This window comes from Aplysia californica, unplaced genomic scaffold (assembly GCF_000002075.1).
Source record: "Aplysia californica isolate F4 #8 unplaced genomic scaffold, AplCal3.0 scaffold00442, whole genome shotgun sequence".
In the NCBI taxonomy this organism is placed as follows: Eukaryota; Metazoa; Mollusca; class Gastropoda; order Aplysiida; family Aplysiidae; genus Aplysia; species Aplysia californica.
The window spans coordinates 476,893-489,560 of record NW_004797712.1 but is presented as its reverse complement, the minus strand read 5'-3'; the positions used below and the strand labels follow the sequence as shown (position 1 = coordinate 489,560).

The 12,668-nt window shown below is 40.4% G+C and overlaps 1 protein-coding gene across 1 annotated transcript in view; it reads right to left on the bottom strand.

The window, feature by feature from the left end:
- Window positions 1-12,668, bottom strand: part of LOC101859805 (ankyrin repeat domain-containing protein 36B) — a gene marked incomplete at its 3' end in the record, with an annotated part of 57,247 nt that overhangs the window by 34,370 nt on the left and 10,209 nt on the right. Inside the window, exons 3-8 of the mRNA XM_035971473.1 lie at window positions 11,358-11,531; window positions 10,274-10,380; window positions 9,759-9,853; window positions 7,850-8,035; window positions 6,703-6,803; window positions 5,381-5,419 (exon numbers count right to left, since the gene is read on the bottom strand). Coding sequence (XP_035827366.1) covers window positions 5,381-5,419; window positions 6,703-6,803; window positions 7,850-8,035; window positions 9,759-9,853; window positions 10,274-10,380; window positions 11,358-11,531 — 702 coding nt within the window. The remainder of the gene's footprint in view (window positions 1-5,380; window positions 5,420-6,702; window positions 6,804-7,849; window positions 8,036-9,758; window positions 9,854-10,273; window positions 10,381-11,357; window positions 11,532-12,668) is intronic.

Below are 12,668 nucleotides of genomic sequence, written 5' to 3'. Positions count from 1 at the left end.
GTAACTGTGTTTTCCCAGTTAAAATAATTTAACCCCCAACCAGGGCAGTGCTACTGACTGAAGAGTCTTTAGGCCATTACCAAAGGGGAGATATTAACATGTTCTTATGTAAATGGGCTGATTTATCAATGTCATGCTCATATTGTGCCGGAACAACACAGGGGGGAACTGCTGCTTTTTCTTGCCTTATCTGTCTTTACTATCGTTATTTTTCCTATACTTCTTTTCTTCTTCTGTATGTTTGTCACTCTCTTGTGAACTGCTATTTCCGGAGTGCCTTGACTGTCGAAGCAGACTGTGTGCTGTTGAGGCTATAGAGGTGAGAAGAGTAAGCCTGATTCCCCATTTGGACTTCTCTGTTGACACCCACCCCTTAGCGCTCACATGACCTTACGCAGTTGCAAGCGCGGTAAAACCTTATTAAAACTAAACTAAGATCATTTACGAATTTACGAGGCAGGCTTCGACCCTGCCGGCCAGGCCCAACCCAGGCTGAGAGGGGGTACAATATCCCTCGGTAAAATGTTCTCCCCACTCAGGAATCGAACACGGGTCTTCTGCGTATGGCGGCCAAAGTCCTACGCGCTACACAACAGCATATATCGGTGGAGGGTTGACCAAACAATCAAAAATTGACATGACTAAGCTCAGACATCAACATAATAGTATAGTGCGCAGAGGTCTCCATTCAATAAATTGGAACCCCCCCCCCCTCGCCCCGCCGGGAAAAGTAACCTTGATTCAGTCGAAAGACAGGGGCATTTGAAGTTGAACCTATTTAATTACATTTCATGTACACTCCTTGGACAAAAGAAATACGACTTTAAACGCTGAAGAAGTCTAGAAGGCAAGGCGGCAGCAGCAGCAGCAGCATTATTATAAAGGTCAGAATAACTGTCCCAATGATTTCCCTAAGAAACTTCCTTATCTTGAGGGTTATATCCCAAATTTCATTCGGATTCTGTCGTCACCGAGAGAGACAAAGAGAGATCAGATCGCGCGCTGTGTTAAACTGACATTAACTGGAAGAGACCGGTCAGAACGATCCTCCCCCCCTAAACCGTAGATCCTGCGATAAATATCTGGAGCGGTCGTACAATCGTCTACGTGTCATTTAGCTAATCATTAAGAGAACAAAGGTAAACATTGGAGATAACGGCGGTCAACAAAGTGAGGGGCAGCTCAGGACACAGGAAAGACTGACGGAGGCTCGGAGATACACGCCCACGCGGGGGGGTTAGGGGTACACTCACTGTCATATCCCACATGCGGAAGAGACCGGGATAGGGGGGGTACACTACCATACCCCATTCGAGGTTAAAGGGGAACACTGCCTTACCCCACACGAGGGCTCAGGGGTACCTTAACCCACCCACCCCTCACACACACACACACACACACACACACACACACACACACACACACACACACAAACACACACCGCGGTTCGGGGTAAACTACCTCACAAATTTTGCTAAACAAAATTAAAAGAATAGAAGGACCCAATACTTCGATCACATAAAATGCCCGCAGACCAAAGTGAAGAAAACACTCGAAGATAAGATGCGAGGCACAGTGGGTGAGGGTGGACAAGAAATAATGTGGACCGACAACATCAAGGCATGGACTGGCCTTAGAATGACATAGTGCATGACGCCATCTGGCAACCTTAATCGGTCGCTTTTAAGCACAAGGGGGCTAGCTATACCGAAAAATGCTGTTTTGAGAAAATCGTAGGTAAAGTTTTTGGACCCTTGTTCAGTTTCTTTAAAAGACAAGGAGAGTTTTCTCTATACCCAAATAAAGATACACACCAATGAAACCAAACTTCTCTTAGATGTAGGGCAATGCTCCCTTTTGGTGTATGTCAAGATTTCTGGAAACCCCCGAAATCTGGGATAGCCCGCTTGTCCTTAAAGGCGACCTATTAAGCAATGGAGGGTCATTACAAGTCAACCTCTGGGCCACAGATGATACCTTCGGGTATCCAGGTACCTTACCACACTCGGAGATTCAGGGCCACACTACATTACTCCATAAGACGTTGGAGAGCTGTCCCCGTCGCTTTATGCTTGAAAAATGCTGAAATTATGCAAACTGAGCCCAAAAATGTGAAATTATGCGATTTTGTTAATTTTAACAAAGAATGATAAAGGAAAATGATCAGAAATCATGCAAAAATGATCAAATTTTGCTAAATTATGCGGGGTGCATAAAACCACGGGGACAGGGAGAGGAACAATATTCTATCTCGAACGGGATTCGAGAGAAACACAACCTTTCTCCACACAGAGGTTCAGGGCTCAGGGATAAGGTTTAGTAAGAGTTTTACGGCACTTGCAACACAATACGGTCATAAAAGCGCCGAAGATTAGTGGTGTTACAAGAGAGTAACAAACACAAAAAAGAAGGAGAGATCTGAGCGATAGATGTTTGACAAAAAAAGGAGCCAACCACACCAGAGCACCCACCAACCACCCGTGCACGAGGTTTGAAAGGTACACTACTTTATCCTCACGGGGTAGGCTTACGTTGCTCTCCCTCAAAAGGCAAAGGGGTTCAGGGGTACGCTGCTATACCCCGCACGAGGATACCAAAACCAGATGGGTACAGGACAAACAGAATAAAACAGCACGAGCATCTGACAGTATATGACCTAGCTTGAAACTGAAATGTGACCTTTGGTATTGACCAAGTCAATTTGTTTTGTCTATTCTATCTCTCTGTTTGTCTGTATCGCTCTGCCTGTGCCCCACTCTACCCCCTCCCCCCTTTCGAGAATAAATGGTGAAGAACCGAATAATTATTCATTCATTCATTCATTCATTCATTCATTCATTCATTCATTCATTCATTCATTCATTCTTTTTTTTTTTGCGGGGACTCCTTTTCCTGGCTCCAAACATCAACACCAAGCACACTGATCGACCTTGCATACAGTCTCTTGACACTTCGACCTCACACTCACATGCCGCCATTATAATATATTACCGTAACAGGAGACGTGGAATCAGCCTAGGGCAATTAGCGGCGACAGAACTGCACATTTAAAGACCTAGAACTAGAGCAACGAGCGTCCATTAATTAACCCGGCGTTGATTATCGCTGGGTTTTTCTCACCAGATAGGAGCGCGGTAACAACGATTGCCGTCCCAGAATAGCGGAAAAAAGCTTTTAATTGCAAAGATAATAATGGACACCATTAGTAGGCGTGCTGTGTTTAAACCTTTTACAGACGCAGTAGAAGTTTTTCTTCCTCTTAGACAAAATGTGTAAAATCACATTAAAATATTGCATACATAAATAGACGAACGGACGATTTTTGGGAGAGAGAGAGGGCACATATTTCGTTTTGTTTGTGTGTGTGTGTGTGTGTGTGTGTGTGTGTGTGTGTGTGTGTGTGTGTGTGTGTGTGTGTGTGTGTGTGTGTGTGTGTGTGTGTGTGTGTGTGTGTGCATGTGTCTGGGGGGGGAGGGGGGGTTGTTTCGGTTTTTTTAGGAGGGGGAGCTTGTGAAGGGGAATTTCATATTACCTGGAATGGCTGTATAAAACGTAAACAATTCTAACAATGACCCCATCATCGCAAATCGCCTCTCTCTCTCTCTCTCTCTCTCTCTCTCTCTCTCTCTCTCTCTCTCTCTCTCTCTCTCTCTCTCTCTCCCTCACTCTCCCTTCCTCTCTCGAAATACTTTTGTATGTACAAAAACGTAAGCGAGTATGTCTATATTATACAAACACACATGTATACATAAACTATCACATTCGCACATATAGGAAACAGTCAGTATTACTAAACAAAATATATGGTGCAACCAACACATATAACGTTCTATATTCACAAACTCAATCCAAAAGGGCAACATAAATATTGATTTTGGATATATCTGGCTTACAATATCAAGACCAAAAAAAAGTTTACCGTATTAGCGATAATGTATTTCACACAGATGAATTGTTGCAGTTTATATATATACATTATAAGCATGGGTAAGTAAATTGGGCAATTTTGGGAAATGGATACTGTGGTGGGTTGTTTTGGGTTTGTTTTGTTTTTTAAGGAGGAGTATTACAGGAAAGAGAGAGGTGAGGTGGGGAGGGGGGATGATCCATGATATATGAATGAGTATGAGGGTCTTTCGAATGTTAAGATTAAATTATGATCTGAGCTGAATTTAACAGAGAGTTGTTGTGACAATCGCCACTTTGCCACGATATAAGCATATTTTTCTCAAGCAACAATAGCCCGTGTCTCAAAAGGCAATGGTAAACTAGTCTAGTTCCAGAGTGGAAACCAATATCTTACAAGATATCCTGGTACAGAATATTTGCACTACTATTCTGAGAAGAGGAACAGTTCTTGCAACGATGGATTGCTCCAATATCCAGTCCCATATCTCTGTCTATCACACATCAGAGGGTGAAAAGCAGAACTCACTTCTCGCTAAAGCGTGATTAATTAAACGAACGTAAATATGTCTGATAGTTTTTTTTACTCCCCCAACAAATTTGGAGTCAATAAAACCTCTACAATGGCATACTGATCTGATATAACCCCCCCCCAAAAAAAAATCCACCCCATAGCAGCAAGCAATCCTTCTTTCTCTGCCACTTTTTATTTTATCATCTATTTTATCATCCAGAAACATTACATTTTAGGAGAAGCAGTAAGTGCACCAATTGTGAAAAGAAAATGACAAAAACCATGTAGAACAGAATGCAAAAACAAAAATGAAAGGACATCTCTTTTCTACTGAGACGAAATACACCCCATTTATGTGAACATAGCTAAACAAATATCCTGTGCATGTGCCCTGCTTTGAACTGTGAGTGTGAACTAGAAAGACTTGCATAATAAGAAGATAGGCAAATGTCAAGGCAAAAACCTTATGTGTCACTAATATATTTTACCTGATGCAAAGAACAGTGCACATGATCAAGATACAGTATAAATATAAGTAATGTTTCTAAAAAGTGATCACCTAATAAAAAAACAACTGTTTTTTTTAAAATCTCTCCAGAGTAGTGAAATATCGATACAAAATTCACACAAGCATCAAAGAAGCTTAGTATAGCAGTGCGGGAAAAACTTTTCTCTGAGATACAAACACACAACGAAATATACAAGGTGATATACAGGGACTGAAATAATTAACACAGAGTTGAAACAGAAAAGAGCTCAAAATGAAACAGTGTGTGACAGACCAAATTCAATCTCAAGAAAAATTAAATACAAAAAGTAAAAACCCAGGAAGAAACTCGACTAAATCAACACCGAGAACCGAAGTCATTTCTAGTAAAATTGACACCAAATAAAAAAATGTCACCACCAAAACCATTAGGCACACGCTGAAACAGGAGAGTGACGACACAAGCCACAAACCTTCTCCTCAAAAATATCGTCCTCAACATCAGAAGCATCCTAAAGGTTCAGCAAACATTGCATATTTTAATATTTAAGGTACAGACATTACACTGCTTACATATTACACTATTTAAGAGTCTACCATCTATGCCTCAAAATATTTAAAAAATTGGACTGAATGAACAGCTCCAACATTTTTTACTAACTTTGAGAAACCAGATTTAACAGATATATCTTGGTACTCATTTTTCTTACCATACTGGTGCTGTATATTCACATTCAATAAACTGCTGGCGCAGACATGGAAAATTTTAGCAAATGCTTACATTTCAGTTTTTAAGACATAGCCATTTTACTAGAAAACTTTGAGTAGTCCTACTTGACTCGGCATTACAAAAAATATAAAAAACAAGGGTTACTCATTTTTTTATCAATAAAAATGATAGGTATTTATATATAAAAAGATTATTATGTCAATTGTTTTTCTTAACTGAGAACAAAACTATTACACCTAACTGACGAAAGTCAATAGTTTCCCATCTTCTGACGAGTTATCGCTGTTGGATACATTTCTACCCGGGACGAATGCGTTTTCAACAGGTCAAGTAGAAAAGAAATAAGAAACAGAAAGTCATTTAGTGGCAGGGGGGAAGCAAGAAAACAGGAGTACAAGATGTATCATTGAAACTTCTGCTACATTAGAGAGACATGACATCCAGTGATTCTCTTGGCTGAACAAGGTCACTTACTAAGTGCAAACAACTGTACAGCACAGAAGTTTTCCATGAAGACAACAATACAAACAACCGATCCATTTTAAATAACAGATAACACAGTAATTTGTCTCCGATAACCTTATTAGAGTACCAAAACCTAGCTCAGTGCACATAACAGTGGCATCAAGTTTCATTTTGGTGTCCCGAGAAATACAAAATGTAATATATAATTCCCTGAACACTAATTAAAGACAAAAGCTCAGAGAGCATTTAATTTGGTTAGTGTACCTGATGCAATGGGAAACTAGATAAATCAGTGTCAGTGATATACCAGTTAGGCTCCGTGCTGCTGCACACAGAAGACTTAAATTTGATTACATAATGTTTTGCTACTTTACTTTTCCAATCCAGCTGTCATCTGGGTTCTAGCCCTTAGACCTCTAATGTGTTTGTTAAATTGAGCATCTGTCTGTCTGCTGGAGTGTTGTATCCCTTTTTGCCTGGGTTTGCCTGACAAGAGGGATAGGAGCAGCCCATCCCTTAGAGGATCTAAATTATGTCGATGGGACAAAAATACCTTTAAAATTACAATTACATGTATATATTATTTTAGAAAGAGCTTACCTTTCCCTTCTTGTCATCCATGATGGAAATCTCAGGTGAGTCGGCCCACGAGTCTGGGCCACCCGAGGCTTTGCTGATGGTCTCATTCTCAGAGTCATCATCTGAGACAAGATTAGATAAAGTACGATAAATGTAAGATAAGATATACACTTTTGGTCCTCTACTAGACAAATTTGTAAGTGGGGTTTCACTAGTAGTGTCAGCAGCATAAAATATCAAAAACATGATATCAACACACACAATCACATAAACACGTATATTTGCACACATACATGAGCAGCATGCCCCCCCCCCTCTCTCTCTCTCTCTCTCTCTCTCTCTCTCTCTCTCTCTCTCTCTCTCTCTCTCTCTCTCTCTCTCTCTCTCTCTCTCTCACACTTTCTCTCTCTCTCTCTCACACTTTCTCTCATAATCTATCTATCTACCTATCTATCTCTTCCTCCATCCCTCCCTCCCTACCAAAATAACATCACTACAAACCTATCAAAATGCACAAGGCATGTACATGAAACTAAATATAGGCAGAATACAAGGGTGTGGGGGGAGGGAGTGGAGATAAAAGCAGATGCAAATGACAGGACAGAACTAGGGAACAGCAAAGGAGGTGAAGACAGAGCATTTTAGATAAGAACATAATTTTTTTCGCAGTGTCAGGTTTCAAACCCGGGGGGCATTTTGAATGAAAGGCGAACACTGTACCACTAGATTACAAAAGTCCCTGTCCAGGTGATGAATCATTCAGACTCAAGCAGATTCAAACTTTGACCTTCTAACTGACCTATCGTCAGCAAGCTGCTAAAATGATGTAAGCCCGGAAGGCAAAAATTTTTAAGGACAGAGAAAAAACTGTTTCGTTCGTATTACAATTGAACCTAATCTATGTTTCCTTTCTTGCCTTTTTTTTTGGAACACGTAAGGTTTGAATTTTGACACAATATTTCTTGAGCAGATGCAACTAATGTCACAGATGATGAAACTGCAATAAAAAAAGAATTACAGTTTTTGGGCTTAGTACATTTGAGCAGCTGACTGGCTGACAATATTAAGTCTGTCATCTACAGCACCACAGGGCACAAGGGGGCCCAACCCACCCGGGGGGGCCCAATCCACCTTGCAGGCCCAACTCATCCCCAGCCCACCCACTCACCCTCAGCATCCTGGGCAGGGAGGCCGATGGAGTCCTTGTCTCTGGGTGTGTTTACCACGCTGGGCGGGAGGGAGGACCGAGGTGTGGACTGAGGGGTTGAACGACTGACGCGGTGATTGTGGTCGGTGATCAGCTGACTGCATGCGTGGTGACCAGGGATGACTGCATAATCATCAGCTGACCAGCCTGAGTGAATCAATACAGGCATATTCGGTTAACTTTATGATGATCCATATATCTATTAACATATACATGTAAAACTAGAACTCTCTTACTCTGCAGGGGATATATTATATACACATATACAAGTTGTCAGTCACTGGACAGAGAGCACATGAAGTTTCCATTTGTACCACATATGTGGAGGCCATTTTCTATGTTGCAATTGCAATTTGTACTTTAACCAGAAGTTCACAAAGTGTGTACCAGTAACAGTATTTAATGAGCTCAAAACTTAGTTGCCACAAAAACCTATACTTCTAAGCCACACCAACATCTGATACATTCCAAAACAAAAGAAAAATGTTGCAATTAACTCAAAATATCTGGAACCAGGAAATACAACTTGTTACTTCCCTTACATTAAGAATGACCATAATATAAGAACTTTACAAGAAAATGTTGAATTACTTGCCCTTGAAGTTAAAAAAAAATACCCACACAATACTGCCGTAAGCTGACAAAACACTTTTCTTCATTTTTGGCGATATATTTTTTTATTTGCTAAATCAAAAGCCTGATCAGTTACCCTACTTGAGTGAAAATATCAAAGTGAAACTGTGTGACTAATTTTTCAATAGATTAAAATTCAAAATTGGAAGAACGCCTCTCTTAAATGGTTACGCTGACTACAAACATTATTTTTATCTCAAAACTGCTGGTAATTTTTTTAAATGCATTTCGTCAGCTTACAGCAGAATAATTAATTATTTCTGGGTGTGGTATTTGTACATAATTTCAACCTTGATAATAAAAAACACAATTAGATCTTTGTAATCACAGTAATCACTTATAATGCAATGCCCATTCCATACAGCCTGATCTGAAAAATGGTTGAGACTATTCAGGCAAGGTCTGACTTTTTTAGTCCACAGTTGGATCATACTCTAGAAACACCTCAATCTTCAGCACTTACAGGACCTAACCCTGTTGCGAATGACATTAAAACTCAGACTAAAACTTAGCTAAAACTAATTTCTTGAAAATGCATCAATGTAAAGCAACTCATATATCTAACAAGTCTGCTCTTGGTTCTGTAAGAACAATATGAAACGACAGATTCCGTCACGAATCCATTCTGGGATACCTCGAGAAAGATTTGAGACAGACAAACAGTCAAACCCCCGGGGGTGGTGCTATTGACTGAAGTGTCTTTAGGCCATTCTTGTGACCCACTATTTCCGGGGTGCCTTGATAGTGAAGCAGACTTTGTGCTGTTAAAGCTAGAAAAGTGAGCAGAGAAAGCCTGATTCCCTGTAGGGACTACTCTGTTAAAATCCACCCCTTGGCGCTCATATGACCTTATGCAGTTGCAAGAGCCGTAAAAACTCAACTAAAACTTTTTAAAAGACAATCAGTCGAACCTGCTTTAACACCCACCTATCCGAGACAATCCTTTGTACAAACGACCACTTCCCACTTCCCCCCTTGCTTTGCATTGGGTTTTTTTAATATTATAAAGACACTGTTCAAGCTGTTTACCTGTCTAAGACAACTACTATTCTCCTCAACAGTGCGCGACCACAGCGCTTTCTTGTCGTATCTCCATTTTTAATAATAGTGACAACAGTTCATAACAAAGAGTGAGCTTAAGAAGATGTCACATTTTCACTGTTTATAAAAATGGAGATATGACAAAAAAGCACTAAGGTCGCGAGTGGGTGAATGTCTTGGACAGTTTCCACGGTACCTTTTGAGTCTTTGTGCAGCGTGTTAGCGTTGTATCCCAGCAGCAGCCTCACCAGACTCACAGAGCCGTCCTGACAGGCATACATCAGAGGGGTTCTGAGGAGGAAGTGAGGAGGGGGATGATAATAAAGGCAATTTTTATTTTCCACTTTAAAAGAGCACTCCCTGCCTGCCTTTCTCAACACAAAACATCAAGGCAATAAACACTTCATTTATCACATGGTGGTAAAGAGGAGGATTTCAACTTTCAATATTTAACAAGTACTCCAAATTCTTTGCAATATCGACAGGCCGAAGGGCTAGAACTCAAATGGCCGCTGGATCAGAAAAGTAAAGTAAGTAAAGTAAGTAACAAGTACTCCCCAACTCCCCGCCACTATGATGTAAATGATATTTTAGTTGTTTTTTTTATTTAAGTATTTTTAAACATAAATCTTTCTCAACTTTCTCTTTCTACAAAAGTAAACGCCGAGCACTCGGCCCAAACATCACAAGACATGAAAATGAGAGCCAAACCTTAAGTTAGTGTCCTCTATGTCAATGTCCGCTCGTTCCTTCAACAGAAGTCTGCACACATCCTCCATCTTGTTTCTGACCGCCAGGTGAAGAGGAGAAAAGCCTTCCTGAAATTGCATGGCAAACATATTGAAACGAAACATGAAGTTCATAGTAAGAGAAAATGGAAACTTGCGGAAGTCTTTCAAATAAAGGGACAAATGGCTTGCCAAAATAAAGAAAACAGGATGGTGAAGATACCATTAAAATTAGGCTTGTAAGGAAATACCTGTGTGCTTCAGACATGCTGAATTGGAGAAATCTATAGAGAATGGTAGGTTTATAAAGTCACCTTATTTAAGAAGTAAGACCTCTCACATTCCAACCCATCCTGAAATCAGTTGTTAACAGTTTCATCAGAACGACAATCATTTGTACTATACCAATAAAGTAGTGGGGGTTTTTTAAGAGCGTCCAAGTGGAGAAATGAACAGAGAACAATGTCTGTTCCAGATCTGAAACTTTATGATGATGATACCACTCTACATTTTTTTTGTTTCGATGATAGCGGCACAAGTGGCTAAATAGGCCAATGCCAGTTACAGGGAGGGCAAGGAAATAATCACTGTTCAGAACAGGTGCTTTACCTTGTGCTTCTTCTGGTGTACAACATTTATCTCCGCAGCCACCACCTCTCTTTTTTTCATCTATATAAAACAGATACCCCTAAATATATATTTGGAAATGAGGACTAGAACAGAAGAATGGGCATAGTCACATTTTCTCAATTTTTAGAACTCAATGAAAGATTCCCATTAACCAAAAGATAACAGTGTGTTCAAATAATGCCCCATGTTTCTTTCAGTTTACTCAAGATTACGATTCTTTTATCATGCAAAATTCAGTGCAGTGAATTGAAGAAATGAGAACCCCCTACCCCCCTACCTCAAAGAGCATGATTCAAAATATAGCATAATTTGTCTAAGCTCGTTCCATGGCGCTCATATGACCTTATGCAGTTGCGAGCGCCATAAAACTCTCTACTATAAAGAAAAATATAAGCTCGTTCTTTCATTAGAGGTAATATATTCAGTCCTAGGCTCACTTTGTTCCTGGTGTTCAGGGAGGCTCCAGCCTTGATGAGTAGAGTGACAATCCCCAAGCCGCCGCCCATGACCGCCATGTGGAGTGGCGTGTTACCCTGGCCATCTCCCGTCTCAACATCGGCCCGGTAGGTGGTCAGAAGGTTGACACAACCTTCTTGTTGGAACTCCACAGCCTGGGGAAGAAAAAAAGGATTTGTTTTATGATTTACAGTCCTTCCAAATACAATTAAGTTATCTCAAAGGAATCCCCAATCTCTTTTACTAAAGCGTAATCGCCGATGCTGTTGCTTGTTAACGTTTTACGCCTTCATTGACACTATTCAGACTAATCAGGGTACAGCTACTTCGGCTCTAATCATTAGGGAAAAAAACCTCCACCAAGCAGGATATTTGTAGTTTATCCTAATGGAAATACACAGATACTGATTAAAATGTCTTTCTCAAGTAAAGGGAAGAGTCACACTAATATAACACAAATGCCAGTGGGATGCTTTGGCTTAAGTAGGAGTTTTACGACATGTTTGACAGAAAAGATGGAGCAAGCCAAACCTAAGAACCTGCAAACCACCCACTACAGTAGGATAACTTTTGTTGTTTTTAAATCAGTTTTATACCTTAGAAAAGGCATGGGCAAACTAAACCCCATGGGCCAAATCATGCCTGTGAGCAATATATCAGTCTGGCCCGCGAGTCGACCCAGTAGTTAACAATGAATGTTGCCCGTGGTGAGTTGATTAACAACAACAAAACTGCTCATCTTTGAAATTAAAATGAAAATATTTCCAACCCAGCTGGAAACAAAAGGTCTAATGTTTTATGTCATGAAATGCCCTTGAGTGCACATGCTACAATGTCAGCTCTAGTTTAACTTTTGAGAGCTTAGGTACTCCATCGATTCGACTAAATTTTCTTCTGCTCTGGCCTGCTAGATACTCGCTTAATCTTGCTTGCAACTTGGACATGCCTGCCTTAGAAGTAGGAGACAAACCACCGCATGTTAATTAATATCTCAATAGTGGTTACTAATTATTAACCTCCCTAAGTTCTGCGTTGACTTCGAGAGGATACATATTTTCTAACCCCCTTCAAAAGTAATTGAAGTTTAATTAAAATAGATCAACAGTAATAACAATATGAGTTTGTGACTTTTCTATTTCTAACCCAATGCTGGCACTTCTGACGAAAGACCACTGCTTTTCTGAACGCAGAAGAAAAAGCCTTGCCCCTGGCAACAAACAACCCCCCCTTCCTAACACACACACACACACACACACACATATTCAAACACACACACACACACACACACACAT